Source organism: Artibeus jamaicensis, unplaced genomic scaffold, assembly GCF_021234435.1.
Source record: "Artibeus jamaicensis isolate MK-2021 breed Jamaican fruit bat unplaced genomic scaffold, CSHL_Jam_final scaffold_847, whole genome shotgun sequence".
NCBI lineage: Eukaryota > Metazoa > Chordata > Mammalia > Chiroptera > Phyllostomidae > Artibeus > Artibeus jamaicensis.
In genome coordinates this window covers 12,289,414-12,316,359 of record NW_026522057.1, presented here as the reverse complement: position 1 = coordinate 12,316,359, position 26,946 = coordinate 12,289,414, and the positions used below count along the sequence as shown (strand labels likewise).

The window sequence follows — 26,946 nt, the reverse complement described above, 5'->3', positions numbered from 1 at the left end:
AGTGTTACGTATCATGCACTAGGTGTTAGGAAGGAAATCTGGCATGACAGAGAATATGTATAATACTCTTCACAGCACTAACGCAGGTCATCATCAGCAATCACCATGGACAATTTTTAATGTCTTCTTGATTACACAAATAACAGAGGGCAAATAACAGGGGGCAAAATAACAGGGGGCAAATAATGACAAAAATAGAGTACTTCCACACTGCATACTAATCTAAGCATAAATATGCTGCAAGTTAGCAAGAAAAATCTAGACAGGCTTCAATTAACAGGATCTTTTAATGCCATATGAGATGGAAATCTCCAAATCCTATTGACCCACATAAGAAATTACAGGTGACTTCTCAATAAAATATAAATGCTTAGTAACTAACAAAACAATTAAGTTAAATGTATTCACTAAATTCATATATGAATCAGTTGACTTAGCTACGCTCCAGTCAGTAAGGATACATAAAATTTATGCTGAGGTCTCATAAAGATCTGTTTCAAAGGAAGAACCTCAAACTACATCCAGTCCATACAGAGAACAGGACCAAGTGACAGTGAGCCAAAATAACACATACTCAAGATATGTATCAATCACACGTAGGCAGCCATAAAAACACCTCTACTATTGGTACAGAAGAGATCCTAGGAATGTAAGGAAGACACTATCAAAAAATACCAGGAATTTCTTCCTAATAAAGCTATTTAAAAACATCAGTGTAGAGAGTAAAGCCTTGGAGTAATCTATCCCTGATCCTTAGGGGAAAACAGATCGCCACCACTGAAAGCAGTATACCGGAAGCAATGTGTGGAGACGTGTGTATCTCCCTTACATCATGACTGGCTCAGAACAGTTAGGTGCTCTCATCAGCGAACTGTGGTCTAAGTGAGGGCAAGTATGTGTCATCCCTGCCAGTCCCCAAATAGTGAGAGGCCTAAGCCAGCTAAAGCACTGCGCATTCCCTGAATCTCTCACAGCAAGCCAACTTTTCTTCTGAACGTACGGAACAACAATGCAGCCTCACCTGGCATGCCTGCAGCCAGTCCTTGTCCAAAAGCAAGGGCAGAATTCACTGCTGCCGCTGCCACTAGTGGATCTGTTTGCTGTCCCTGCTGATTCTGATTGGGGGTCAAAGGACGCTGGCTGGCTCCTCCACGGAGAACCTGGGAGACAGAAATAAATCAACTACTTTCTTCTTATTAGTTATAATCTACCACATGCTTAAGCTGGGTTGACTTTTTTTTCTAATTAAATTTATTGAAGTGACATTGGTTAATAAAATTGTGTAAGTTACAAGTGTACAATTCCATGATATATCATCTTATATTGCATCGTGTACTCACCACCGAAAGCCAATCTTCCGTCACCACATATTTAATCCCCTTAACCTTTTACTAGCCCCCCAACCCCTCCCTCTGGCAACCACCACACTGTTGTCTGTGTTGAGCCAGCTTTTAAGAACTGGTGGTTATAAAAACATTTTTCCTATACTGGCATTTATCATATGTCAGGGCTATTAGGATAAAAATTCAAGTAACATTTCATATAATGAAATTCATTCTCAGTTTAAACATATTACCTTTATAAAGCAGCCAAAAGCATATAAAAGTGACGATTCATTTATTAATCAAATGCTTTTAATGCCTACCATCTGACAGGTACTAGGAATAATGCGAAGAATGGGAAAAACAACACTCTGCCATCTTGGTGCTTTCACTCCGTAAATAAGCAGACAATAAACAGTGACTCTATACCATAATGCCACTGGCTCTGACAAAAAGGTGAGTGATGAAGAAAGAGTATGACGGAGTTGGGGGGTGGAGGATTTAGATAAAATGAGCAATTTACCCTCAAAATTAAGTTAAAATATCAGTGACAAAAACCACACACACAAAGGAAGCTATTGATATATTTTCTTTATGGAATAGGAGAACCTCTTCTCTACCCTCCAACACTATTCGCACTCGTCAAAAGCCCAAATGAGCTCGCCAGATTGAATTTAGGAGGCTTCTGACCTGACTATTTCTATTTCTCCTCTCATAAATTCCACAAACACACAGCTATCTAAATGGAGATGAATATTAGTCAAAACACTGACATTTCAGTACCGAATACCAGTTCTGCAACTGTAATAAAGGATTTACTTTTTTATTAATGAAACAGATCGAGATCCTAGTAATCATTCTTATTCTGAATACTCTGAATATATATACTATAGCAAGTGAAAATCCAATACCCACAGACCAAAGCTAAAATTACAAAAGTTTATAAACAAATATATTTTGCAATGTTTTCAAAGGCAAAGTACTTAATGGATCACTTTCATTATCACTCTGCTATTTTTATCAGTCAGACATGTGGTCAAGAGCCCGGGTACAGATTATCCTTGGTGCCATTTGGTAAAAAAAAAATACAAGAGAGACACCACTAGGAATCAATTAAATATTTATGAGCATGTATCGACTGAACAACCGTAAGTTGAACAATACTGTCTACAATGGCAAGAAAAGATGTGATGACATTTAATTTACCCAGTTTCTTAGCACCTTATCTGTAAATAAGAGTAACAGCTTATCTTGCAGATGTGCTGAAAATATAAGAATTAATGCCTGCAAGGCACATACCTAGTACACAGGAGCTAATCAGTAACCGACAGCTAACTATTATAAAAATATTAGGCAAGGCTAATGTTTGGGCCAAGACTTAGAAGATGCTTAACCAATAATGCAGAAGCCTCACTTTGGGAAAAGTAAACAGCATGTACGGAGAAACAGCAAATGCTAATAGTTCAAAATTACTAGACAACTGGAAAACATCAATGCAAGCATCGTTTTCATTGGGCATAATAAACTAGGCTTATGTTTGGTTAGGAGCTGTATGAAAGGTCAGGGGCCACGGGAGTGAACAAGGTGTATGAAGTAAAAGGTGGTCCTGACTACTGAATCCTATTTTAATGAGGAGTAACGGGTTTCAGTATGGTACACTCTCTAGAAATCAATGCAGTACCTTGATGATAAATCAGTTCTTAAGTCAGCCGCCAATATTCATATATTTAATTTCATCAATTGGTAACAAGTCTGAGTTTTATTAAAACAGATATATAAAATTTCACAATATTTTAGCATCTAATAAAATCATTAAAAAATGTCTGAAAAATCTACTTGTAAAACACTATCTCAGGAGTTAGTTTACTTCCTATTTTTGTGATACAAAAGCTGTTAAATTGAAATTTCAAAGGCACTGATTTAAACAGTGTTTGAAATTTAACAATACTTAATAAGCAAGCAGATATTCCACGGGATATTTTAATTAATAATTATTCATCCTTCTACTTATCACCATGCTCGGTAGAATCAACATCTACCATCTCCCTTAATTTAGAAAGTTCAGAAACTACTCTAAACTCTTTTCTCACAAAATGCTACCTGTGCTTGTATTCCAATACCCAGAATTTTTTTCTTTTTTTTTAAAAACAGTTTAAAATAGAAAACAATTTTGATCAGGCATCAAAGAAACCTTCAAAATGGATTTAAAAAGGAATTAGAACTAAGTGAAATGGATGGCCTTGAACTGCCTTTGCTGAGTTCTAGCAACTAGACTGGGAGCGGTGTGCCTAGAACACGAGTGCTTCCCAGTAAAACACGCAGCCCAGAAAAGCCGGAAGCAAAGTTTAAAAAAGAGCCTCTCATTTCAATGACTAGAACAACAGAGTTCACCAAGAAAAATCATATTTTTTTAAAACAAATGAAAAAAAAAAAGCCTGGCAAAAATAACACTGGGAGTAAAATATGGCTGCTTATTAAAAATTAATGCTTGTATCTTTTTCTTAGCAGGATCTGTAATTGTAGATGACAGAAAACTCTGAAATGCAAATGATCCTCAAGCCCATTTTAGAGCCAAGGAATCTACACTCAGAAGTCACGCCACCTGCCCTAGCTGCAACCCGTCAGAGCCAGAACAAAGACCAGATAAAAGCTTGGCGCAACTCCAGACAACACAATATGGTCAGACGACGGCACAAACTGGGAAATTACAGACTTGTGTTAAGTCCTAACAACTTAGTATTTGTGTGATCCTAGGCACACACATTCCATTTCTTCAGTCTTATGATGGAGAGTCATATAACCTATAGAGTCAAAGTACAGAAAAGACATTATATGTAGTGCACTTTAAAGAGAAAGTTTTGAATAAGAAGTACTTTTACTATCTTTGTTGCTCACTCTATCGGAGCTAATTTTAAAACACTGCAATTACTTCAGTCTTTCAAATCCACAAGGATTTAGCAGCCATTTAAACACAAAATGATCACACAAATAAATACAAATGATCTACAAAGAGCAGCCGTGAAGAAATTATTAGGAATCACCCTTTCTGTCAATAATTCTCTGCCGAATTCCCTTACATACCTGGTAGTGCAATTTTATCTACTGCAAAGAAAATCAGATATTAGCTTCCCAAAATTTATCTTACTATAGAAACACTGGCCCAAGATGAACTAGCTGGAATTTCAAAACCCGTGTTTTTCCTGTAACTTTGTGAAATCTAAAAAAAATTACACACATCCCTCTTTGAGAATGACAAAAAGCAAAGAATTTTTACTTGGATTATGTCATATAAATATATATGAGCATGATGTTTCACCTCAAAAGACAGCTTTAATTTGACAATACATATCAAAAGGCTAAACACTCATTTAATTTGCTTGGGAAAAAAATCCACATCTAGGAGTTTAGTCCATGGTAGTAATCTGCAAAGGATATTTATTAGTGTTATTTAAAACATCAAAATAAGTTAAATATCAAATAATAATGGATTGGTCAAAAGAAAGTATGGGATATTCTTTGATGGATTTAAATGTAACCAGTAAATGTTAATAGCATGGAAAACTATAAAAGCAGGATGCAAAACCATGTGAACAGAATATTCCCAATCTTATAAAAAAAATAATTAAATAATGCTAAAATGACAGATACTGAGCATTAGTATTGGAAAGTTTCTTCTTACGTTAAAAAAAATGATTTGTTTTTAAGTTTTCCAGTTCACAATATTCAGCAATAGGTGTTATTCTAGTAAACAGGAGAAAATGGCCTATTTAAAATATAAAGACAGCCCTGGTTGATGCGGCTCGGTTAGGTAGAGTGTCATCCTATAAACCAAAAGGTCCCAGGTTCGATTCCCAGTTAGAGCACATGCCTGGGTTGCAGGTTCCTTCCCAGTGGGGACCTTGTAAGAGGCACCCCAATCAGTGTTTCTCACTCTCTTTCCTCCTTCCTGCTCCTCTAAGCATGTCCTCAGGTGAGGAAAAGTAAAATAATATAAAACATACTCAGTTTTGCATTTCATTATTCTTTCCCAACTGAATTTAAAAGTTCTTAATACAATAAATTAAAAGAGACATAACAGGTTTAAGATCTACATCCAACCCAGCAGATGTTGTAAGTTAGCAGTCTTAAGAACCGGTACCTCCCCTCTGGTAGCAAGCTACTTGTAAGAGAGACAGAAGTGATCTGAGAATGATGCTTAGCAATTAACTGTAATATTGCAAAAACAAAGTTTACTATCAGTATAATTCTAACTTAGCCATTGCTAATTATGTACCCTTAAACTGGACAATTCTCTGAGCAATTTTCTCACATGTAAATTGTATAATATCATTATTTCAACTAGTTACAGTGACCAAGAACCTGATTCATAAGTGGCATTAATAAGCATAGCTAAGTGTGAGCCTGAACTCAGATACAAACATGAGACGGAACTCACCCACTATCAGTGTTTCTCTATTTGGACCAACACTTCCTTTCAATTACATATAAATAAAATTCACACTTACACAGGGTAAATTTTGCTAACATTTACCTGCTGCTGCCCTTGCTGAGCCTGGGGGTTGGTCTGCTGATTAGCAGAATTTGTGGCTGCAGCAGCTGCAGCAGCTTGCTGCTGAAACAGACTGGCAGGGTAGACTCCCCAGGGAGTGACTCCATAGTACTGATGAGGGACCACGGCCGGGCCTAAAACAGCAGGAGAAAGGGAAGAAGAGTTTGGATTAGTAAGACTTATTTCTGGGTTTCCAAAGCCTACATCTGACTCAGCAGATCCTACTGTAAAATACTAATTTAAAAATATATTGATTCATTTGAGCTATAATCATTAATTCTTTTTTTTAAATAAAAAATAGTATACATGAGCCCCACACCAAAGTCTTCTAAAATCAGTAATGTATTCCAGCCTTAGAGGAAGAAGCTAATGAAGGAGGAAACACTGGGTATATGAAAATAGAGTCTAACTGATAGAAGCAGGAAGGGGTGGGTTTAAGAATACACGCAGCCCTGGTGGTGTGGCTCAGCAGATGGAGTGCTGGCCTGGGAACTGAAAGGTCACGGGTTCGTTTCCCAGTGAGGGCATATGCCTGGGTTGTGGGCCAGATCCCCTGTTAGGGAGCACACGAGAGGCAACAGAGATAATGTATCTCTTACATATTACTGTTTCCCTCCCTCCCTCCTCCTCCTAAAAGTAAATTAAAAAAAAGACTACATGGAGGAATTAGCCTTGGTCAGGAAGAAGGCAAAGAAAGGCATGCTTTTCCCCAAGCAAGTATATAGGAAAGATACAAAAAGTTTGTTGTTAGAAGGAAAATGAATGTGGAATTTTTACACATAAAGTGATGGAAAAGAACAAAAAATTAAGTTGTACCCTTCTTTCACTGGCAAGGATGGCATAGATGATGAATATGAACAGAGATCCCGGTGCTTCATTAAGTCCGGAGGCACAAAAACCCACAGGTCTTATGAGAACAAACCCAGATAAGATACTCCACTGACCCTCCACTGCTCGGTTTCTAAGAGGCTTAGCTTAGTTTTCCTATTTCTATTTTTCAAATGTCACAAAAGGCACTCAACACAACTACAGTAAGACATTGATATACGAAATTTTACATTTAAGTCAAAGTTGAAAACAAATAAAAACCAAAAATAAGACTTCCAGCCAAGATGGAGGCATAGGTAGACACACTGTGCCTCCTCGCACAACGAAAAGAAGGACAACAATAATTTAAAAACAAGAAACAACCAGAACTGACAGAAAACCAAACGGTATAGAAGTCTGACAACCAAGGAGTTAAAGAAGACACATCCATCCAGACCAGTAGATGGGGGGAGACAGGCAGCTGGGCAGAGAGGACTCTCGGCAAGGCAGTGGCTGTTGGACCCAGTGAGGCGGTGGACTGGGGAGGAGGGAGCTGAAGGCTGCAGCTGCCCAGCAAGGCAGGAGCACAAGGATGGGCTAGGCGGTGGATTGCGGACAGACAGGGCGGGACAAGTGGTTCCACTTCATGCGCACAAATAAACCAGGAGAAACAACTGAGGAGAGGGACTGCACAACCCAGGGCCCCAGCTCGGGAAAATAAAGCCTCAAACCACTGAATGAAAACACCTGTGGGGGTTGAGGAAGCAGCGGGAGAAACCCCAGCCTCAGAGGAGACCCACAGGGTCCTAGAACGCACACAAACCCACCCACATGGGAATCAGCACCAGAAGGACCCACTTTCCTTGTGAGTAGCGGGGGAAGTGAGTGAAATTCAGCAGAGAGCAGAGCAAGCGCCACTGTTCCCACTGGACGCCTCCCACACACACAGTCACAAGGCAGCGATGTGGGTTGCCCAGCCTGGGTGAACGCCTAAGGCTCCAGCCCTCACTGCATAACAGGGGCGTCAAAAGCAAAAAAATGGCCCAAATGAAAGAAGAGATCAAAACTCCAGAAAAAATACAACTAAGCGATGAAGAGATAGCCAACCTATCAGATGCACAGTTCAAAACACTGGTGATCAGGATGCTCACAGAACTGATTGAATTTGGTTGCAAATTAGATGAAAAAAAGAAAAAAATGAAGGCTACAGTAAGTGAAATAAAGGAAAATGTACAGGGAACCAATAGTGATGGAAAGGAAACTGGGACTCAAATCAATGGTATGAACCAGAAGGAAGAAAGAAACAACCAAACAGAAAAGAAGGAAGAAATAAGAATTCAAAAAAATGAGGAGAGGCTTAGGAACCTCCAGGACATCTTTAAACATTCCAACATTTGAATTATAGGGGTACCAGAAGGGGAAGAGGAACAGCCACGAGTGGAAAACTTATTTGAACAATAAATAAAGGAGAACTTCCCCAATCTGCCAAAGAAAATAGACTTCCAGGAAGTCCAGGAAGCTTAGAGAGTCCCAAAGAAGGTGGATCCAAGGAGGAACACACCAAGGCACATCATAATTACATTAGCCAAGATGAAAATGAAGGAGAGAATCCTAGAAGCAGCAAGAGAAAAGGAGACAGCTACCTACAAAGGAATTCCTGTAAGACTGTCAGCTGATTTCTCAAAAGAGACCTTATAGGCAAGAAGGGGCTGGAAAGAAGTATTCCAAGTCATGAAAGGCAAGGACCTACATCCAAGATTGCTCTATCCAGCAAAGCTTTCATTAGAATGGAAGGGCAGAGAAAGTGCTTCTCAGATAAGATCAAGTTAAAGGAGTTCATTCATCATCACCAAGCCTTTACTATATGAAATGTTAAAGGGATTTATCTAAGAAAAAGAAGATAAAAATATGAACAGTAAAATGATAGCAAACTCATAGTCATTAACAACCACACCTAAAACAAAAACAAAAGCAAACAACTAGAACAGGAACAGAAACACAGAAATGGAGATCACATGGAGGGCTATCAATGGGGTATGGGGGGGGGGGCGGTGTACAGAGAATAAGTAGCATAGATGGTAGGTAGAAAATAGAAACGGGGAGGGTAAGAATAGTATAAGAAATGCAGAAGCCAAAGAACTTATGTGTATGACCCATGGACATGAACTAAAGGGGGGGAATGTGCAGGTGGGAAGGGAGTAAAGGGGGAAAATAGGACAACTGTAATAGCATAATCAATAAAATATATTTTTAAAAAACACCTTAACCTCTTACAGACCTGCTCAGTATCCTAAACACAACTAGCTTTTCTGCTTTAAACTAAATGATTGGTTCACCTTCTTTCACAACAGCTGCAGCCGTGGTCTTTACCACAGAGTAGGCAATAGACTACTCTGTTGTCTAAGTGAAGTCTGCAGACAACAACCTGGATGTGGGAAAAATCTAAACCACTGAATTTTCTCTTTTTTTAGTATTTATTTTTAGAGAGGAGAAGGGTGGGAGAAAGAGAGAAAGAGAAATATCAATGTGTGGTTGCCCCTCACATGCTGCCTACTAAGGACCTGGCCTGCAACCCAGACTGGCAACCCATGTGTCCCAGACTGGGAATGGAACCAACGACCCTTTGGTTCACAGGCCAGCACTCAATCCACTGAGCCACACCAGCCAGGACTAAACTGCAGAATTTTCTGAAGCAGGTAGCAAGAAATACGAAGGCTGCCTATTTGCCGACCAAGACAAAGACTCAAAGCCAGCTCCTCAAACCTGCTGAAACACATCTCCAATTAGAACTTTCTTAAAGAACAGAGTTTAAAATATTTACAACCTGATTAACAACCACACCTTATGATAGAGGTCCAAAGATAGCTATTCTGACGTTGACCCTATAGCAATACATACTTCATTAATAGGCATAATAAATTGGTACATTTTTCTGTTTCATGTTAAGCTTCTAAAACAAAAGCAAGTCAAATTATGTTGCCCTGATATTTCTAATTCGGCATTTTCTGTACTGATGGGCTTAGCCAAGAACAAGAAGCACTGTTTATAATGGTGCCCCACTGTGAAACACCACATCTGCCTACAAAAGCTACATTATAGTTGAGTTATATTATTATAAAAAACAAATGGGTTAAAACATTTTTATTGAAAGCCATACCTCCAAGATAAAGAGTGTAACTGGCTCCCAAACTCATCTGGTTTATAAAGAAAAGTGGTTTTGGGCACTTGAGGAAAAGAATGAAAGAAGAAACACTACAAAGACCCTACCTGTGCCTTAGTTTCCTCACATGCAAAATGGGTGTAACAGGTGTTGGGGTATTGCCACATCTACCTTGAAAGGTTAGGCTGCAACCTGCGACATTCCCAAGGCCCCCACAAAAGCCAACAAAGCAAACTGCTATTGAGCACAGACTGTTGTTACCACAAGCATTTAAACCATCCCCTATGTTTTCTTTAACTGACATTCCTCCTATTTTCCCTGCTCTTGTGGCCCATGACCGAGTTTAGGAAAATACCCCAGGTACATCATTACTTGAGATTGACTCATCAGGGTGCCTGTTTCAACTCCTGCGTGATTAACACTCCATAAGAATATGCAGTTTCACAGTTTGGGTAGTTAACAGTCCAGCTCTGTATGAAAGCACTTAAGTCATTCCCAGTCTAGTTCAGCTAATGAGCACAAAAAGCAAAGTTCTTAACACCAAACTGTGATTTTTTTTTTTTTAATATTTTACTTATTTGTTTTTTAGAGAGCGGGTAAGGGAAGGAGAAAGAGAGGGAGAGAAATATCAATGTATGTTTGCCTCTCATGTATCCCCTGCCGGAAACTGGCCTGCAACCCAGGCATGTGCCCCGACTAAGAATTGAACCAGTAACCCTTCACTTCACAGGCCCATGCTCAATCCACTGAGCTATACCAGTCAGGGCACCAAACTGTGATCTTGAGAATAGCATGTCAGGGAGAACTTAGACAATTTCTCTGTTTCAAATAACATACAGTAAGTTAGTAGAGGAAATAAAGTATAGAAAAGATAATTTAAGATAACAGATATATTTTAGGTTGGGCAAAAAGTTCGTTTAGACTTTGGCTCTAGTAGTGCTTAGTTGTCTTTAACATTTGAAACAATTTTGTTAGGTTGTATTATGAAAGCTGTCATATCAGTGTGCATTAAAAAAAAACACATCAAAACTGGTGAATTTCTGTGCAGCCATTTTAATATTGAATATGAAGAAGATATGCCACATTTTTGAAGTATTATGCTTTGTTATTTCCAGAAAGATAAAAACACAACTGAAACACAAAAACAGGTTTGTGCAGTGTATGGAGAAGGTACTGTGACTGAATGAACATGAAAGAAGCAGTTTGAGAAGTTTCTTGGTACTACTGACATTCTGGCCAAGCAATTCTTGGCTGTGAGGCTGTCTTGTACACTGGAAGATGTTCAGCAGCACCCCTGGCCTGTATCAACTAGAAATCAATGGGGGGGATAGCAGACATACTCAAAATATCCAAATCAATAAAGTTACGGGTGAAAATGAAAACTGTGTCTTTTATTTTACGGAACACACTCAACAGACTTTTTTGGCCAATCCAATAGTATAGTGAAGGGCATGCTTGAGCTTTGAGTCAGAGCTGGTTCAAACTCCCAACTCTACATTTAAATTATGTGATCTCAAACAAGACAGCTCTCTGAGCCCCATTCCTAACCTAGAATTATTATGTAGCAACACACGAAAAAAAAAGCACTCAGCATAAGGTCTGGCAAATAGTTAATAAGGGTTCAGTAAATATTAATGGTAGTTTGCAATGGTAGTTGATCATTCTCTAGGAATAGCTTTCTACTTCTCCCACAAAGGCCGAGAGTGAGCAGGGGAACTAACTACACTACATATTTCCACTACATCCCATGCTAATACGTGAACAACTCTAAATAAAATAATGTGAATTTCTGTATTGCATTTGAGTTCATAATGGCAAATCACATACTCTACAATAAGTAAAATTTTAAAATAATATTTAGTCATGATTAATAATATGACTTGGATATGTTCCCAAAGAATACTTTGGAAGACATTTCGTTTGTCCACATGCTGAATCCAATCTACCATATATACATTTATGACTCTTCTATGACAGCGACAACTGTGCCCAAGTAAAATAACCGAAGTGCCTGCCTTTGAAAGAGTTATGTGCTTGGGGGGGGGGGGGGGGGGCAGACTCCCATGTATACACCCATAAGCAAATATATGCAAAACTATAGTAAGTAAGAGAGAAAAAAATAGGAAAGGGTTAGCAGTGGAAGGCTTTTCAGAGGTGGCAATGCCAGCTAAGGAGCTTCCAGGTACAGAATAGGAAAAGTTTACTCAGGAAACCAGTGTCCAAAGACACAGAGACCTAACGCATCGTGGTATTTACAATAAGCTAAAATCAGTGTAGCACTGCTAGAATGTATGATGTGAGCTAATACTAGCCTGACTTGGTGAGGACAAAGTGGTGCACGTGTCAAGACATCAACGTACTGGCCATGGAGAGATCTCTATACATAATGGGCCCCAATCCTTGCTAATCCTCAGAATGTCATGGCACCTCATTAACAATACAGATTCCAAAGAACCAACCACCACCACCACCCAAGTAGGTTACAATGGTCAGCCATATTTGATAACCACTGTATGCAACATTAGGGTACATAAGACAGAAAGCAATGAAGGGTTTAAGCAGAAGAGCAAAAGGGATAAGGTTTGTGCTTCAGACAGTTTCTGTGAACAATTTTTGGAGGCAGAGGAGGGAGAAGACATAAGAAAATTTGGAATATGGAGGAGAACAACTGCAAAGGTCTGGGTAAAGCATATAAGGACCTGAACTTTTATAGACTAGAGATAGTAGAAAGACATAAGCAAGTGGAGAAATTCCCAAAATTTGTATGAGCAACTGGTGGTGGCGGCTTCATGGACCAAAAACACCTGTACAGGAAGTGGCTGTTTGTTTGCCTTTAGTTTGCCTTTAGGCATTTTCAAGTCTAAAAATTACAGCTGAGCAGAGCTACCCAGCTGGCAGGTAGATGGCACCGGAAATCAAGAAAAATCCCCAATGGAGACACAGATTTGTGAAAGAGCACCAGGCCCCATACACACAACACTGAGCAGGGGAGAAAAAACCAGCATGCGGCAGAATGTCTCACCCAGCGTCGCTGCTGCAGCCAATCCAGCTGTGTAGGGGTCCGTCCCTGGGGGAGCAGCACTGATGATGTATGGATTGGGGACAAATGCCGCAGGAGCTAAACCTGCTGAAAACATACCTGTCAGTAAAAACAAACTTGACTAAAACTGCAGCCCTACCAAATACCTACTTAGTTTGACTATTCATTCCAGGCTGTAAGTGAGGAAAAAAAGAAAACAGGATAGGTCGAAACTAAAGAAAAAAAATTTTTAAATAAATAATCTATATACTAAAATTATGATGACATTAATCTTCTATTTTTTACCTTTGATAACAAATTACAATAAAAACTGCTTGCAGTTTTAAATTCAGCACAATTTGTAAAAGAGAATTAAAATTCTAACAAGCTAAAACAAGGAATTAAAAAGACACTATAACTATAGTAGGATGAAGGGAAGGACTTATTTCCATTTATAACAATTTTCCAAACAGTTTTTCTGAAAGAAAACGTGTGAGTGTTTATAAAGAAAGCTACCTGCAACTGTAAAACCCCAAATCCAGACAAAGGCCCCTATGCCTGGCCTTCCCACGCCTGGGCTGGGAGCCAGTCTTTCCCCCACAGCACACCTCCATCCATGATGGGCAATCTCCTTTCTAGTCAATCACGGCATTTTAACACATTAGAAAAACAAAACGAAACAAAACAAAACTTCTACTCCTCCTGGTAATACAGCACTTAGTTTCAGAGACCTTGAACAGGCCGTGAGTGGGGATCATCTAGGCCAGGGGTGTCAAACTCATTTTCCCCAGGGGCCACGTCAGCCTAGGTTGCCTTCAAAGGGCCGAAATAATTTTAGGACTGTATAAATGTAACTACTCCTTAACTGTTTCTTTTTTTAAAGATTTTATTTACTTATTTTTAGAGGGGAAGGGAAGGAGAAAGGGAGAGAAACCTCTCGTGACTTTCATGCGTCCCCTGCTGGGAAATGGCCTGCAACCCAGGCATGCGCCCTGACTGGGAACCGAACTGGGAACCAAACGGCGATTGCCTGATTCACAGGCCTGTGCTCAATCCATTGAGCTACACCAGCCAGGGCTACTCCTTAATTGTTAAAGAGCTGAAACTATATTCTCTCCTTTGAAGGTGTGAAGATGATGTGGGCCCCCGTGAAAATGAGTTTGATGCCCCTGATCTAGGCAGTTAGACAAAAATATGCATGGGAGGCAAATCTATTGCTACAGAAAAAGGGCAAAGCTACTTTAAAAACAAGTAATTATATGGAATGCTTTTAAAATAAATGCCCCTAGGAAAATGGATTTGTAAGTACCACCTGCTTAATAAGAGAGGTTGATACTATTCACAGTCTATACAGCCCCAATATGGACAAAACTATTGTTATTGAATAGATTTCATCTAATCTTACCAACAGAGTTGATGCTAGTCACCACAACAGTAAACCCTTTAAATCCTGAAAGAGCAGTAATAGCTAGATATTAAGAAATCCCATCAGTTCAGGTCTGGAAGGTATGCCAAAAATAAAGAATGCAGCCAGAGACAACTGGACGAGAGGACTGAGCCATTCACTCAGAGGGATTTGTCTGAAACCCAGGACCCTAAAATGGAGGCCACACTGAAAAAGGAGGAGTGGCAGGCCTGAGGACTTACCGATGTGAGGCTGATGGGCAGCTGCTAGCGCGTACTGCTGCTGCTGGGCAGCTGTCAACTGCTGGACAGCAAGCGCATTAGGTCTTTGGAACAGCTGAAGTCAGAAAAAGATAAGGTGATGTTAGAGAAGTATTTCATGAATCATTTAAAAATCTCTCTAAATAAAAATTCCTGTAAGCCCCAGTAAGGCATGATACTTTAAACAAAAATGTTCTCACGCTCTCCTCCTTTTACATGGTATCCCGATATTTCGTACTTCTGTTTCCTCCTTCTGCACCTCAATTTGATGTGTCCAGTCCCCACATGCTGATGACATTACAGATCGTATGTCCCTGAACCACACGCATGCATCCAAGTGCCCTACTGCTTGTTCTACAGGTCTGCGGAGCCACCCAAGCCAGGCACGCCAAAATGAGACAGGGGCACTGCGACCTGACTCCCACGCTGCCCAGAGTGCTGCTGTCTCCCTCCAGTTCTTTTCAGACCCCCACACAAACTCTGAGTTAAGCCTCACCTACTCATATTTTGGAAAACAAAATGAAAAGTATTTATTTTGTCCTCTGGCTGCCTCTTCCCCAGGGAACTGATACTGGATACCTTCTTCAACTAATGGCTTATCATAATAAGTAAACTGGACAACTGCCCCACTTTTGGGGGCTCCTGAATTTCCAGGATACCTATTCTTTATACATAGGAACAGCTACTACTAACAAAACCTGGATTATGACCTGCGACCTAGCACACTTCTTAGTTCCCACAAAAAGGAAAGGAATTCGAAGAGTCTTAATACAAAGTCAATCATTTACTCATTCATTTCAAAAATATTTATGAAACAACCTACTAGGCACTGTGCAAGGAACTAGGGATATAACAATAAATCAAATATTCACACACTTCGGCATGAATAGTACTGGCACAAAGTAAGGGGGGTGCTGGAGACCTGATTCGAGTGGCCTGACAAGCCTCCTTGTGCAGCCGTTCTGAAGACATCTTTGTTTGCTGGGATCAGAGTGAGAGCACTTACTGAAGGGCCCTCCCTAGAAAGCACATTTGATCTACCTGCTTTTTATAAAGTGCTCTTCAACAGCTCAGCACAGATCACTGGATGATATATAAGAGACCCCATGGAGCATGAATTGTAGATGTTCTCGTAAAGAGACCTGATTATTTCAGACATTAGGAGATAATGACATTCCACCAACTTAACTTTCAATGGAAAGACCTGATCCTATGCTTTGACTATCTTCTATGCCTCAAATATATGAGTAGCCTGATTTAAAATAAAAACGAAGGTGAATTTTTGAACATACTCACCAACTTCCCCTCTTACCTCTCTTTCTCTATATTTATCTTTCTAAATCCCAGAGTAAAAGTTGGTCTTTGCTTTTACAATATGAATGTCAAAAATAACCATATAGAGCCATGGCCAGGTGCTCAGTTGGTGGGAGAGTCACCCTGTACACCAAAAGGCTGCAGGTTAGTCCTGACAGTTTTGTGGCTCATTTGGTTGGGTGTCATCCTGCAAAACATGAGGCCGACAGTTCAACTGCGGGTCAGGGCGCATGCCTGGGTTGCAGGCCTGGTCCCCAGGTGGGGTGCATGCAAGAGGCAATAGATCACTGTTTCTCTCCTTTTCTTTCTCCCTCCCTTCTCCCTAAAAATCTTTTTTTTTTTTTAATGGCTTCTAAAAGTAAAGCAATGAGGCAGCATCTAAAAAGAAAAAAAGGTTACAGGTTCGATCCCCAGTTGGGACATATACTATCATGACAGCTGATCGATGTTTTCCTCTCACATTAGTGTCTCTTTCTCCCCACCCCCTTAAAAATCTATGAGCATATCCTCTAGTGAGAATCTAGAAATGTAGTAATACTAATGACCATGTAGAGATTTCAAAAATACTTCGGCTGTTTTTAAAAGGTTAAAGAAGAAATATTTCCTTTATGATGCTGATAAAAAGATGACCGTACTTTACAGACATTGATTAAATACTGAGTCTTCAGAAGAAATACTGGAGTATATAAATAAACATATTAAAACAATTGTTTGCTCCCAGGAATGGAGCCAGTTAGTGCCGTGTGGTCACTGTGATCTTGGGTTTTTGCCAGGTTGGTTTCATATTTCTGTTTTATCTAAAGGGCAGTCTCACAGAACTCTCACCAACAGGAAGTGGTCTACCCAAGAGGGGCAGCCAGGAGGCAGAAAGCAGGTAAAACTGTGGGAAGTTGATTTTTTAATTTTTTGAAGGTTATAAAAATACCTCATAGTTCCACTAAATATCTACTGTCTATTCAGTGGGACTCTGGAATTTTCCTAGCCTAAAACATTTGGAAATATTTACCATCTGAGACACTGTTCATGGCTAACCTCTTTCCTGCACTCTGCTGTAAACAAAATAATTCATTCAGCAAACATTTTTTTGACCACATATTAGCTAGACACTGTGACAAGGGGAAATAGAGATGGTCCATACAGAATATATATCTTGAGAATCTCTTTTTTAAAGAAGGTTTTATTTATTTTTTAGACAGCGGGGAGAGGAGGAAGAAAGAGTGTGTGAGAAATATCAATGTGTGGTTGCCTCTCATGCACCCCTTTACTGGGGACCTGGCCCCACAACCCAGGCATGTGCCTTAACTGGGAATAGAACCAGCAACCTTTTGATTTGCAGGCTGGCACTCGATCCACTGAACTACCCTGCTGGGGCAGTTTTCTTGATTTAGTATAACCAAAAACCATACCCCAATGACATTTCATATGACTTCTTGATTCATATGTTTTTAACATTACATGTAACTCATATATACACACACTGTATCTGTTAATACACATACAGTGTATGAAAAATACAAAAAGTATTAATTCCACATAACATGAATCAGTGGTTCTAACCACCATGTTACCATACTTTGAGAGTAAGGAAGCATTACTTTTCACTTAAAAAACACAGGTCCTGCAAGAATTCCCATATATCCTGTATCTGCGAGTTAATCCATCTCATGATTACATTGACCAGAGAAGAAATTATTTTTTTAGTGTATTTCACAGTAAACAATTAACAAAAGTAAATTACGCATCTACAGCAGGAGGATCTGATTACAGATTACAGTAATTCTGATGTTCTCTTTATGTAAATTATCTAATATTAACTGGAAATACAAGGTAATCAAAACAAAATTAGGTCACTGGCAAGTGATGGATTCCAAAGATTCCTGAAAAACTCACACAAATGCCATCTGCTGGGCAAAGCACAGAACTCTGTAAACACTTTCATGATTCTCACAAAGCATGCTAATCGTAATTGAGAAACACAGTACCATGAGACTTGGAGAAAATGTTTATTTTAAGGCTGGTATAATGATAAATGTGCCATTATTGATTATAATTTATTTGGGTAGAATTCATATGTTGTTCAAGAGACTAAATGCAGAGGAAAACACATCAGCTATTTCAAGAGTTTGGAACTACACAAACAAGCTGGTTTGACTCCCTTCTCTACCACTGTATGACCTTACAAGAGACCTTTGTGGGAGTTTTATTTCAGAAAAAAAAAATTTGAGCACTCAAAAACACACAACACAGTGACTGACATATAGCTGGCATCGTATAAAATATAGCTATTACTATTACTGTTGTTATCAGTAATTGTTGAGTTTTCAGAATATGGAATAGTATTTACATATGGAGTTGGCAAATGTGAAAGACTGTCTTCCTAGGCCACCTGCCCTCAATAATACACACTGCCAGCCCTGGCTTTTTCACCAGTTTAAGGCTATATCCAGAGTGGATAAGGCATAAGAGCAGAGTCTGGGGCCAGAAAGCCTAGATTCGTACCTCAGCTCCACCAGTAACTTTCTGTGTGACTTTGTGCAAGCTAATCTCTCTGAGCCTTGCTCTCCTCCTCTAATAGAGACAATAAAGATATGAATAACTCATATAGTTGTTGTATTAATGTTAATGCATGTGAAGAGCATACAATAGTCTTTTGTGTGTGATGAGCACCCCCACACAGACATAATGCTTCTGTGATTACCTCTTACAGCTTCTCCCTCAACAAGAAAGCCCAGGAATGGGAGAAACAGAGGGTAAGACTCTTCAGAATCAATGTCAAAGTCAAAAATCTCACTGAGGTCATGAGCGCCAATTGTTCTCCGCAGGTCACAAAAATAACATGGAGGGAAAACCATTTGTTGTTGTTGTTATTGTTAAGTACTGTTTTACAGTATCTCCATGCAGAAAAAAAACAACTATGAATGCAGCTGAATTTGAAGATGAGAGGACTCCACATATCAAAGGCTTTGTGTTTCTAGTACCAGGCCCAAAGAAACAGCCTGAAGCTGGAAACCAAAACATATCTTTGCATAACTTACAGTATATGACCTAAGTCTTTCAGCTTCATGATGTCTTAATTTTCTTACCTGTAAAAATAAAATACCTGCCCTATTTCATGGAGCTGTTGTCAGGATTCATAAACAACAGCCCTTTGAAACACCAAAAGTACCGTATTTTACTGTGCATAATACACTCCCACGTATAGTGTGCACCCACGTTTTTGGCCCAAACTTTCAGAAAAACATCTTTTGTTTTAATTCAATTATTTGTTTATTTATTTTAGATACTTGTTTTTTGTGTTATAAAGGAGTTTCAGCATTTATTTCTGAACATGTTATGTTACAAGAAATTTTATGTAACAATTACAAAACACAAAAACAGAGACAAGGCAATTCAGGTACTACCCATATATATAATGCGTATCTCATTTTTCCCTCAAAAATTTGGGCAAAAAGGTGCACATTATACATGACAAAATACAGTATTACATCAATGGTGGGACCATAAGTTTTTAATAAAAGTATATATTGGAGCCTGTCCTCAGAACATGAAATTTGTAGAAGTTTGCTTTAAAAGCTTCTGGGTCAAAACCCACTTTTGACCAGGTTATTTGAACTGTTTAACATTTAACCAGGTTAAATAATCAACTAGTGATTACAATTATTTCTGGTTGAACAGGTACATACAAACCGTACTGCTGAATTTTTTAAAAAAGAAACTTCTTTACATTCCATAATAAACGATATCTAAATAAGGGGGGAGGAACCCATATCCTTCTTCCAAGTAAATTAGTATATCTCTTGAAAAAAAAAATCATATAAAATTTCGACAAAGTCAACAATAAAGATAAGCTTCAATCAACCAAACTACCAGCTAACATGAGCATTTTAACAGCGATTATACACAACACTAACAGAGTAATTCTCTCACTTGTAAATTGAAAAGCAAGCCAAGAATATTAAATTTCTATGTTAAAATTATGCACACAATTGGCCTCATAAGAATGCTATTTAACCACTACCACACTTCTAAAAGCAATGCATGCTAATTCCCTCTCCCCTCTAACCATGGTTGTGAAGAAATAAATACAGTATATTTCAATTATGACTTTCGGAGTGTTTTTCTCTGTTAAAATTCATGCTTAACAGGTAAGAGTTTTAGTGCATTAGTATGCAATTTTGTAAAACATGCTATATTAGGCTATTTTCAGATTAACTGAATTCTAAATAAGAAATATTAACAATTAATATGATTACTCTATAATGACATAATCCTGGCTTTGGTTTCTCCTTTCCAGGATTGTAGTTTAATGAAACCTAGTAATAATGTTTGAAAATATATTTATGGAAATATAATAGGTATATAGCCCTTTATCAACGTTAAAAAGGGGGGGGCCCTGGCCAGGTAGTTCAGTTGGTTAGAGTGTCATCCTGTTACGCCAAGGTTGGAGGTTCGACCCCCTAGTCAGAACACATACAAGAGTCAACCAATGAAAGCATACATAAGTGGAACAAAAAAGTAATGTGTCTCTCTCCCCTCTCTCATCAATAAACACTTTTTTTTAAAATATTTTATTTATTTATTTTTAGAGAGAGGGGAAGGGAAGGAGAAAGAGTGGAAGAGAAACATCAATGTGTGGCCGCCTCTCATGCATCCCCTGCTGGGAACTGGCCTGCAACCCAGCCATGTGCCCCGACTGGGAACCAAACCAGCGACCCCTTGCTTCACAGGCCCGCGCTCAATCCACTGAGCCACACCAGCCAGGGCCAATAAACACTTTAAAAAAATAATAAAGTAAAAAGCACATTGCTCAAGCGTCATACCACAAAATGGTGCCAAACACTACAAACTGTTCACTATGTTTTCCAGGATTGAGGAGAAAAAAATATGGGAAGAAATGTGGGTAAAAAGGGAGGCTGTTCCAGAAATTTAAATGATCATTTCAAACCACCCTGAATTAGGGCTTTTATCCCCAGATCTTGGTACTGGGGTAGGTAAAATTATCTTTATTTTAACAAAATGTAGTGTGCTCTTCAATTATGATTATAAGCAACAAACCACTTTGTTATCTGTGATAAAGAAATCACGCTTTCATGTTGCTTGCAACTGTTAAGACACCTGAAAATCCTGTTTATGCTCCTAAAGATAGCAAGTCCACCTAACTCATGTCCATGCATCATATGATCTTTAAATTTGTTGTTAAAGACTTCCTCTGTAGCCCTACTTACACTGTACATTTTAAAACATTATTCTGAGAATTCAGTCCACAGTTCTCACTTAACTGCCAAGGGGTTCATAGCACCAAAAAAAAAAGAAAATCCCTATTCTAAATAAACATAGACAACTTTAAGATTAACGGTGACTAGACAAGTACCATTAAGTTTGTCATGAACTACATGAAAATCACCTTTTCAGTATTTTGAGGCTGTTCTGTTATATATCAATATAAGCTGATATGACAGTTTTGAAACCAACTTATCCCACCAAATCAAAACACTGATTTAAAGTAAATAAGACAGATCCCCTAAAAGAAATCACAAATAAAGCTATCATTCAAACTGTAGCAAATAACTCAAAACTAAAAACAAATAGGTTTAGATACCCATTAAGAAAGCTGCAGTGAAAGGACAGAACGTACAGAAAGATGTGTCACACTAGGTGTCTGGTCCAATGCTCACAATCATTAACACTGTCTGGGACGCAGGCCTGGCTCGGAAGGCCTCTGTGACCCAGACTCTGTGACCAGACACCTGTCTCCTTTTCCCCTTCCACACAGGTTGTGTTGGCCAGAAAGTCTGTTTCGTTTTTTCTGTAAAAGAATGATCTTTGCTAACTAACATTAATATTTACTGAACCCTTATTAAACTATTTGCCAGATCTTATGCTGAGTGCTTTTGTTTTGTAAGTTGCTGAGTGATGATTTTACAGGTTAGGAATTTGGGGCCCAGAGAGCTGTCTTGTTTGAGATCATACAGTTTAAATGCAGAGTTGGGGGTTTGAACCAGCTCTGACTTAAAGCCCATGCATGCACTTCACTATACCAGTCTGTTCAGTGGTTTCCACAAAATAAAAGACACGGTTTTCCTTTTCACCCCTAAATTTATTGATTTGGATATTTTGAGTATGTCGGCCATCTCCCGTTATTGGCTTCTAGTGGGTAGAGGCCAGGGCTGCTGCTAAACATCTCCCAGTGCATAATACAGCCCCAGAGCAAAGAATTATTTGGCCAGAATGTCAATAGTACCAAGAAACTTTGCAAACTATTTGTGACACATTCAGTCGGTCACAGCATCTTCTCCATACACTGCACAAATTTTTGTGTGTGTTTCAGTGAGTGTTTACCTTCCTTGAAATAATAAAGTATAATATGCCAAAATTGTGGTGTATCCTCTTCCATTTTCAATATTAAAATGGCTGCACAAAAATTCACCAATTTTGATGCTTTTTAAAAAATGCACACTGATATAACAGCTGTCATAATACAATCTAACAAAATTGTTTTGAATGACATTTAAGACAACTAAGCACTACTAGAGCCACTGTAGAGAAAAAACTAAACAAAATCTTTGGCCAACCCAACCCCTTCCACTCTTGTCAGCTCATAACCATGCCACGGTCATTTCCATCTCCATACATCTGCTCTCTTAACTGCAGCAATATACACTCCACCTGTCTTTCAAGTTACATCTATGCAACCTAGGTCCTCATCAAGCCCTCCCCTGGTCTGACACACTCCCGATCCACCCATTTAGCACTTAATCCCTCAACTGTTTCATGTACAGTAGGTAGCCTTATGATGAACATTAGCTCTGTTCACTATGGGCAAAACCTAAGGTTCCTGGAAGGACACAACACTCAACAGTTAACTGATTCATATGGGCAAAAGAATGTCTAAAACTGCTAGTAAACTAACACTCAGCACAAAAGAACTAAACCACAATAATTAAGTCGTTGCTTCTTTAAACTGTCCTATCATAGCCTATAAAGCAGCAGAGCAAAGCCGGTAAGGCACGCAACACCATCTATACAACCTCGCTTTTTTTCGGCCTCAACTACCACATAGGGTGACTGCTCTAAATATCTACTAAACACGTACCTGTTAATTTTTAATTTGAAGCCTTTGGTTTTAACATTTCCTCCACCTGAATTTTTATTCTTTTTCTGATATAAACAGGTTTTGCAAGGCACAGCTCCACAGTCACCTCTTTCTTAAGTCACCTTCGTTTCTTAAGTCACCTTCCTTTCCCAGAGAATGGAATATGTTCTCCCTTGTCTAAGGTTCCTAGGACATGGGCATAAATGTCTTATTACTCGTCATTAAGTATTTCCTTGCAGTATTTAAGTGACCAAATGGGTCAAAGTAACTGAACTGAGAGCTGTGGGATGAGGGGAGCCCATTCCACTCATTAAAGATAGACTTGGCTAGAAGTGAGAACAAAAAATGTGAACAGAAGTTTATAATCTGCAGTCCAAAGATCTGGGATTTCCATGAAGTCACCCACAAATTTTGGTATCAAAAGAATTATGTTCATTTTTCTGATGAGAGAACCATGGTTTCTGATCACATAGCAATAGAGAGGTAACATCCAAGAGGTAGATTTCCTGGATATTATACAGGCTAGTTATCTGTATCTGAGGCACAAGCCAGTGGTCTCAAGGACTCATGTATCAGAATATATGCTGGGCCTCAAAAGCAGCCTCCAGGCCTCTTACAAGACTAACTTCAAATTTCAGTTCTGGGAAGCTTATGAATCATGAGGGGGCAGTTCTGAGATATCAGAAGAGAGGAAAAGTTCCCTGAAAACTCGGTTTCTACAGCAAAGCAGAGGACACAGAGAGGACAAGACTCAAGCCTTACTTTCAGGGAGCTTACAATCTAGGAAGGGCTATTAGACAAGTAATCAAAACACAAGGCAAAACATGGTGACATTTTTTTTCTTAAAGCAAAATACAAAGCACTACAGAGTTCAAAGGAAACAGACATGACAATTTATTGATTTGGAGACCAAGAAAGGTAACAGCACTGGACCTTGAAGAATGAGAACGATGTAAATTAGTAGAAATGGGAAGGGGAATAAAATGTAATGAAAAGCAAAAGGGTAAGAAAGACTAGAGGGATAAACTGTAAGAGCAAACATCAATTTACAATAGAAAAGCAATCCTTCCTTCTTAACACTACTGGCTTTTATGTAGTGGCCTATAAGAGGTTAAAAGGTCTTGAAGGTACTCAGAAATTTTTAGCCAATGGTTCCCATACATGCTATTAGGGTGCCTAGTACAAGACCGTGTAAAGCAATCTACTCAGAAAAGCAAGAATTACAAACCCACAGGATAAACAACAGGGACCACATCATACTCTCAGTGGTATCTCTGTGCACCAATGCCCCTGTGTTGCAGCAACCAGGACACGTATGGGAAGCCAGAGCCCAACAATGGTTAACTTGCAAAATAATAAATGTTCACTTTTAAAAACTGCTGAAATGGGACTCTTGGTGAAGGCACCCTGGATTTGATAAACGGGAGTAGGTGCTGTGTTTGATCATGCTAAACTACATGTGGATGTGCAAAAGTGGATCTCTGTTGCTCAAGTTCTGTAATTATCCAGCCTCCCAAAAAATAGTAAAATTTTAAAACCAGAGATTGATAAATCCAAAGAGAACCCCAACTCTGAGTATGAAGTAAAGAACAACTAAATGAAAGAGAATCAGATTTTCATTCATAAGACAGTGGACACAAATACTTCCTTAAATAACAAGCAAAAGGTTCCATTTGGAATGGAAGCTAAGAACCAAAATTGGCCACAGTTCTAAGGGTTGCTGCAGAAATTCAGACCAAAAAAGAGAGTAAAAGAATTCATATAAAAAACTTTGGCAGAAAAAATGTTTTATTATTTTTTATTTTTATTGTTGACATTATTGCAGATGTCCTGGTAAAACTTCTTGATATTAACTAGTTTAAAGGATCTGACTAGCCTACACTCACGAACCTTACTGTAGATAAAGAAACTGCCAAATTAATTCCCTAAGCTGTACAAGTTGAATTCTACACACAAAAATGCCATGGACCTATGTGCACTGGAGCAGCACACAATATTTGGAAGTCTAGTATGTCTTCAGCACCTGAAATAATTTCTGGCTTCATGCAAAACTGCTGTTTTGAGGATTCATTGTGGTAAAGGGCAAAATCATGAAAGACTATTTCTTATAAAGACAAGAAAAAAAATACAGGAAGTCAATTCTTACAAAGAAGAAGGCACATCTACAGAGAACTACAGGAAAAATAATGTACACATTCAATTTACTCTCTTAAAAAAATGTCTGGAGTTAAACCTAACACATTCATCTGATATAAGCAAAGAGTAAATGCACGTCAGAAAACCCCTTAAAGGGATCTCATTCTGTAGACTTTTTATGGTTAACCTTATTTCCAATCATCTATCAATCAAAACTCATTTAAAATCAACCATTTATGACAACCAAAGGAACCGTATGGTACAACTGACCGCCAAAGACCCAAAGCCAATTTCCCCACTGATAAAGAATTTGGAAATGTCAAAATAAGATGTTAACCTTTAAAACCGAGACATTTATATTTATGGTCCAGTCTAAAATTAAGGTGTACCAGAAATACAACGCCCATCACACACCTTCCAGCCACCAGGGAGAACCTGTCGTGTTTAACAAGACTGAGAAGCTACCACCCCCCCCTTGAATAATTCAGACAACTACTTTTCATTTAAAAAATATAAAAAAGAATCAATAAACCCTAGAGTTAGTCAAACAATGCCTTCAAAACCAGAAGGCACACATGCAATATTTCCCAGGGTTTTATGAATAAAAGAGCCAAGTAATTTCACTGTAGATTTTCTGTTGATTTGTATTTTTCCCCTAATGAAATTCTAACTCTTCTGAAAGGTACTAGTTTTCGAAAGGTAGTAACTCAATTAAAAGACATTACTAATAAGACGACCTCACACTGGACTCCTGACAATGGTAAATAACAAGCATTTTTACTATTTTTAAAGCAAAACAAACCAACAGCATCACAATCACATTACTCTTCAGAGAGATTAAGTTAGCATCCAAGAGGATTGTGTCACAAGAGGTAACATCACTTCACCCACTCTCCAGGCCCTGGGGCAGGACAGGATAAAAAGGAAGCACTTGTAAAGGAGGGTGGTCTCTTGCCAACAACCTCGGCTTGGGAATCAACTTCCTGAAGGGAAGATACAGAGGCTTTGTAAACCCACATCACTGCTGGCCTAAGAAAGGATGGCTATCAATAGCCTAAAATAAGCCACCCTCCTCCCACTCCCACCATTCTTAGTTACTTAAAGAATGTGCTGGCTAGAGGGAAAGCAGAGAGAGCGACAGAGACACACACAGTACCTGTTGTTGAGAATTGTAGTCAAAAAGTCCCACAGTTGCTGCTGCTGAGTCCACAGGTACCTGCGTGCCTGAATAATCAAACTGAAGAGGCTCCATGCCCACATGTTCCATGGGGTCCAAGGGGACACTCTGGGACTCCATGTTGGAGAAATCCTCCACAGGCTTGGCACCATTGGTGCTGGTCAGCTGGGCTAAGCCCTCAGAACCATTCTGGTTTGAACCCAGAAGATCCACTTCATTAGCAGAGTTCTGGCAATTACCAGGGGTACGGCTAAACAGAGAAAGTAAAGGGCATTAAACCTTATTTTGAGTGGGGAGGGACACTATAGCAAGCCAAGTTTAAGGACAATGTCCGTGACATAGGTTATTACCAATAATACTTAAAACTATTTTCTGCAAAACAACCAAGACCATTTATGGTGTTTCCATGTTATATCCTATAAAATGACTCTGCTATTATTCGCCTTCCCACAACCCACCCCTTAAATTCACATTTTCTGCTATTAATTTACAATCCCTTTAACCAAGGGACACAGATTTGAAGAACACTGGATGAACTACCAAAATCACTATCTATGACATCCATGAAAACAGAGACCCCAAAAGGAGATAATAAAATATGCCCTTAAAACCAACATCTTGTTAAACATAGAAACAATGGAAACATAGTTTCTAAGGGGGAGGAAGTTCCACATCTGAGAATAATTCTATTTTAAAAAAAATTT

The 26,946-nt window shown here is 38.9% G+C and overlaps 1 protein-coding gene and 1 non-coding gene across 14 annotated transcripts in view; both read right to left on the bottom strand.

The window, feature by feature from the left end:
* The window catches only part of PUM1 (pumilio RNA binding family member 1), a 131,827-nt gene that overhangs the window by 35,782 nt on the left and 69,099 nt on the right, over positions 1-26,946 (bottom strand). For 8 of the 13 annotated variants that reach the window (XM_053660591.1, XM_037149372.2, XM_037149374.2 and 5 more), the window contains 5 exons: positions 26,222-26,492; positions 14,505-14,598; positions 12,861-12,977; positions 5,854-6,005; positions 1,022-1,160 (listed from right to left, as the gene is read on the bottom strand). In XM_053660591.1, coding sequence (XP_053516566.1) covers positions 1,022-1,160; positions 5,854-6,005; positions 12,861-12,977; positions 14,505-14,598; positions 26,222-26,492 — 773 coding nt within the window. The remainder of the gene's footprint in view (positions 1-1,021; positions 1,161-5,853; positions 6,006-12,860; positions 12,978-14,504; positions 14,599-26,221; positions 26,493-26,946) is intronic. The other 5 variants (XM_037149370.2, XM_037149371.2, XM_037149376.2 and 2 more) reach the window with 3 other exon arrangements.
* On the bottom strand, positions 836-913 carry LOC119052552 (small nucleolar RNA SNORD103/SNORD85). Its single transcript, XR_005083148.1, has one exon. It is a non-coding gene; the product is annotated as a small nucleolar RNA SNORD103/SNORD85 (small nucleolar RNA).